This window comes from Nannochloropsis gaditana (assembly GCF_000240725.1).
Source record: "Nannochloropsis gaditana CCMP526 unplaced genomic scaffold scaffold388, whole genome shotgun sequence".
Lineage (NCBI taxonomy): Eukaryota > Eustigmatophyceae > Eustigmatales > Monodopsidaceae > Microchloropsis > Microchloropsis gaditana.
The window spans coordinates 629-6,147 of record NW_005803565.1 but is presented as its reverse complement, the minus strand read 5'-3'; the positions used below and the strand labels follow the sequence as shown (position 1 = coordinate 6,147).

General features: G+C 42.2%; 1 protein-coding gene across 1 annotated transcript; it reads right to left on the bottom strand.

Annotated features, from left to right (window-relative positions):
• Window positions 1–1,591: 1,591 nt before the first annotated feature.
• On the bottom strand, window positions 1,592–1,999 carry NGA_0418310 (uncharacterized protein; the record flags this gene model as incomplete). Its single annotated transcript, XM_005854771.1, has 3 exons — window positions 1,592–1,662; window positions 1,738–1,869; window positions 1,947–1,999. Coding segments are annotated over 3 exons (228 nt in total), but the record flags the coding sequence as incomplete, so codon positions are not given.
• Between the last annotated feature and the right edge of the window lie 3,520 nt (window positions 2,000–5,519).

The following is a 5,519-nucleotide window of genomic DNA, read 5'->3' as shown; positions in this document are numbered from 1 at the left end:
ATTTCAAAGTTGCTCAGGCGGTGTGGTAGGCTCGCTTGCGCGATGACCATTTTTTTTCTTCTGCCTGGAAAGATCACTACTCAGTCATTGTCATAGTTCATCTGAGTGATCGAGCCCGCTTTCCCTTAAAAAATGCTTATTTGGAGGATAAACTGGACCTTTAAAGATTTTCGATTCTGAATGACCGTGAGGTCCAAGTGGCTTGAAAAGTTGATATCGTGCATCATCTGGTGCGTATGTATCGCATATATCTAACGATCTCTCTGATGTAGCTCGTCCGACGCAACAATTGATTCCCGAATGCTGAAGTGCATGGAAACGAACTGAACGAAATGAAAAACGCGGATGGAAGCGGGCCTGAAATAAAATGGATACATTGTTAGAGAAGACGAATAGATTCTTTTTTTCGGGGTACAAGGATAAGCTATCAATTTTTGAATCAAAAATCCCCCTCTTTTAAAAGACGTTTGTCCTCGTGCTTAAGCATTTTATCTCTTGTGAGATGCGATCTCTCCGTCTCATTTATGCACTCCTCATGTCGAATAAGAGGGATATTTGTTAAAAGAGATACTTGCTTTCTTTGGTATCCCTTTTCCCTCCACAGTTCATGCTCTGCTTCTTACCTTCGTACCTCCCTCATTTGCTTTCTCGCTCGTATTTCTCACCATCCTTTCATATCATTTTCGTTATCTCCAGCTGACGGGACTCATTCCTACACTTTTATCATAACTGCTATTTCTGAAAGGCAAAGTTAGGTTAGAAAGGAAAATGGACACATGGAAGTCAGGAAGATGAAAAATTTAATGGCATGCAAAAGCAACAGCAAAAGGAGTAATAAATTAAGTATTGATAGATGTCCAATAGACAATAGACAATTCCTTCACAAGGAAAGTATCGTGATGTATAGTAACGAGAATGGCACGAGAGATGACAGTTTGTCGTATGTTCGTCGAATTATATAGTCGGTCGTGTTACGCAGGGGTAAAATATGTCTTTCGTGTTGTCGAGAATGGGCGGTGCACTCTAGTCACGTAAGCAAACAACACTTGTTTGGAGCTAATCTTCCAATGCGAGACAATCTTCAGGAGCTGTACTTCTTTAGCTCCTATCGGATCATCGAATCATCGAATTACCTGAATCGGTTAGACGACTCTCTCTTTATCCCTGTATCAGCATAAATTTAGCTTTACATGTTATCGCACCGTCAGCTTTTCAAATCGAGTAAGTCGACGATATAATTAAATTGTGGGAGGTCTCATATGGCTTGAGAAATCTTGTCATCTATCGAAATTTGGCGATGCTATGTAGTCTGATAGGCGGCTCTGCGTTTCTCATGAAGCCTCATGGATTGATTGTCTTGTTATAAAATGCAGTCTAAGAGCTGGAAAAAAATGCTTGTACGCTTATGAGTTATGAAGCTGTGTATAAATAGTCGGACGCAAGAAATGTACGTTTTCGTAAGCCTACTTTAGAACAAGCAGCGCGTATTTGAGCAAAGTCTCGTCATTAGTTCTAGGCATACCATCCGTTTTTCCCAACGGTTGGTTTGGCTTTCTTTGAACTTACAGAGAGGTAAGGATGGCGCCGGGAAAAAGCTTCTCAGTCACATAGTACCCACCCTACATTCTGATCTTTATCACTTTTCCTGGAGCAGTGTTTGTCCTAATAGAGATGACAAAGGAGTTAAGGTACGAAATTTTAGAATGGATGAGAGAAAAATTTGGTCAATCTGCTTACCCAAAATATGCGTAATCGCCACTTATAACAGCAGAATAGAGGTAATCCTCCCCGGCATTCAGCGTAACGTTGTCTAGCCGTCTGAATGTCGTCAGATCGAGCCTCACCACAATTCCTGGGGAAGTTATAGTCCTATAGGGAGCGATGGCGAGATATTCAAGCACAAAAGCAATACAATTTCCACGGTCTATTGAAGAACTTCATCTTACCCGAAGTAGGCGTTATGTCCTAGCACGACAGCCGAGTAAAGCCCATTTTCCCCGCTATTCAGCGTCAGGGCGTCGACTCGAGTAAAAGTGTTCAGATCAATTTTAACTACTATGCCTGGTGAAGTTCCAGTTCTAAATAGAAAGAATGATGAATGCGTAGCTCCATGAGAGTTCATCAATCACAGCATTTCCTTCTTCCCTATTTTCGTGTGTATATAATTTTACCCGAAGTAGGCGTATCCACCGCTCACTACAGCTGAGTATGGCTCGTTTTCTCCGGTATTCATGGTCACGTTACCGACTCGAGTGAAATTAAGCAAATCGATTTTAACTACAACACCAGGAGATGTTACAGCTCTGTAGGCAGCAGGAGCAAGAAAGTTTACGAAGAATCAGTCTAATTAGAATATAAATTCCCTGTAAATCATCTTTTCTTACCCAAAATACGCGAAATTACCACTGATGACCGCCGAATAAAGGTTATTTTCTCCAGAATGAAGTGTCAGCGCATCCACACGGGTAAAGTTCCCCAGATCAATCTTGACAACAATCCCTGGAGAAGTTCCTGTGCTGATGTCGTGGGAGCAGTTGAAGAAGCTAATCAACCATTTAGACTCCTCCTTCCTATAATTTTCTCTCCCTTAAAGGTGTATTTCATACCCGAAATAGGCGTACTTCTCGCTAATAACGGCACTATAAAGGATGTTTTCGCCATCGTTGAGTGTAAGTTCGGCTGTCTTGGTAAACGTCGTGAGATCTACTTTTGTGACGACTCCTGGAGACCTTCTGGCCCTGAGTGAGTCAGTCAAAATTTCGCTATATGAGACATTGTACAAATTATGGTTGTATCCCTTCCCGAGAAAGATGTATCACCCGAAATAGGCGTAGGCCCCGCTAGCAACAGCTGAAAAGAGTTGAAGATCATATGTACCGATATTTAATCTGAGGGTACCCGATTGCGTGAAATTCCTTAGATTGATACTTGCGATAAAACCTGCTTGAGTTATTGTTCTTCGTGGAAAGTATTATGATCAGTGTCGAAATTCAGCTTGTCCGTCATCGATTTTCCCATGGTACTCATCCTTACCCGAAGAAGGCGCTGTCCTGGCTCACAACAGCTGAGAGCAGGGAATCTTCCCCTTTCTCTAGGCTCAAGGCATCAACTCGACTAAAATTAGATGGAAGAATTGTTGGGATGGCTGTGGGGCTTGATGTAGTGCTTCTTACTGCTTTGAAAGAAGTGAAAGGCTCATCTAGAATAGTTGTGCACTCTCTGCCCCCGCAGAAGCATTGCTTGGCTACCGAATTCCAGTTGAAGAAAAACGGCGCCGTTATATTCCCATTTAATGAGCAAAAAGTATAACACTCCGATGGTGTGGTAGCCGGTGAAATTAGCCGGTGAGTGTCATAAGTGTCTAAGTTCAGCAGGCTAGCTGTGGTAGGACGTTCTGCGCTGATGTGTGATTGAGCGGTATCGAAAGCAACCAGGTGATTAGTCTCAAGGCAGCGCTGTTTCAGACCGAATGGTACAAAAGAGACCTCTGGTCCAGGTGTTGGAGTACACAGTACCGATTTTTTCCCATTCTGGAAACGAGCTCGCACGCTAGCAGGGTTTGTGAGTTCCGTCGCACAAATGTTCGACGAATAAGTGGAGTTGGCCTGATAGGCCAAAGCTGTGATCAGTAGTACCTCGGGGGCACATTCATGAATGTTCACCTTAGTGCGATACAAGCGCCTTCCGCCACTGTTCCTTGGAAAGTCAATTCCTAGCCAGTATAGGGCTGTTGATTCATCTCCATTTTCCACAATTTGTAAACCGACTGAAGGCTTTACAAGAGGACGAGTGGCTCTTTGTGCTACTGACAGACCAGCAGGGAGAGTAACTTTAAGAGCGAAGTCATTGAAGGTTTCGTTACTCCTGAGCGCGAAGGTCAATCTGACATAACTTCTACCTGCCAAGAAGCCGCGCTTACGCTTCGGACGAACTTTTGCCATGAGTTTGAGACTAGGACATTGCTGTAAAGCAAATGTTTGAGCGCAGAGTACGCACAAAAGGAGAAGACATGTGACTGAAAATGCTCCGTGCATAAGTGAGATCCTAAGACAAGTGAAAGTGGAAGGAAAAAGTGGTCAGACATCGTGATGATTGACAAACAGACCTCATAGTCTGATATGGCAGCATTTGGGTTTTGGAGATCGCGAAGGCAGAAACCACATCGTCGAAAGCAAGCCATATTTTTTGTATGATAGAGATTCCTGACGAATAAATAACAGACGATGTCAGAGATTTACGAGATTTCATAAGCAATTAATAGATGAGGCTCAACTCAGACAGAGGCCTTACTCCTTCTGTACTATCATGAGGAAAAATATTTGAATCGGAATTGTTAACTCCACACTGCGGGTGATAAACAGACTTAGCACTGTTGACGTCGTATGACCGTTTTTGACCGTAGTTACCGTTAGCTCGTTGAGAGAAGTACTGCCAGTCTGTGCTACAACAGTCATACACAACAACAGATACATTTCTGAAGGAATGGCATCGAGGAAAAGTTGAAAACAAGTCAGTTATTTCCAGATTTAAAATGATTCTTGAACAAGTAGATGTCAGTCGATCAAGAAAATGTAAATTACCATATGGTTGGCCGAGCGCAGCACTCTGACGGACACACAGACAGATGTAGCCCTTTTCCAAAAAGAAATTCAACTTCCACTGTATCTATATTATATAGCACGCTGGTACTACAAGAAGAATGATATAAGACTTCCTTTTGTAGGCATCGCTAGCTATGAAATTGTTGTGCACCATCAAAATCAAGTAGTTCATCTAAATTTTGAATGCAAAGGCACTTACTATCGGGACCGAATACAAGACCTCACAATATTCATGCAGAGCTCTTTTACGCAGCCTTAAATGCTTTACATTCTCGAAGAAAATGTGCTCGACTTACTTGACCAACTAAGTCTCATAAAGTTGAATAAGACAGATCTCTGAACTGTTTTAGGCCGAAAAGTTGTCAGGTCTTACCTTTCTCTCAACATTTATTCTAATTATGTGGTAAGTCAAGATGTTTCAAATATTGTAAGTCCTCGGAAAAACTCCTACTCTCATCTTGGCAGAGTATATCGCCATTTATTTTTCTATCTCCTTATCGAAACAATAGCCTATTACCACTCGTGGGGTGCCGTCCAACAGCTTTTACTGTGCCCCCATCAAGGTTTTATGGACGAAAAATGGATCTCAGATTTCTATGCAACTTGAAAAATTAGAGTGGCACACTGTTTCTCAACCCTGATATAAATTATGAATGTATGTGAGCTGCACTCAGAGTAGGACCATGAAAGGAAAGGGTAGTGTTTCACCCATTTCCACATATTTTCGGAATACAATTTCTTTCTGGCAGATTACCCAAACATCTTGAGAACTCATGAGGCGGGGCAAAACAGAGACAAAAAATAAATCCCTGAGGGCCATCAAACGCTTTAAGACGGGGCTCGTCGTCCTCTTCAACCTTTTTTAAATCCATTTAGAGTCAAATTTGATTGGAATTTCACATTTGCAATTTTCTGAAG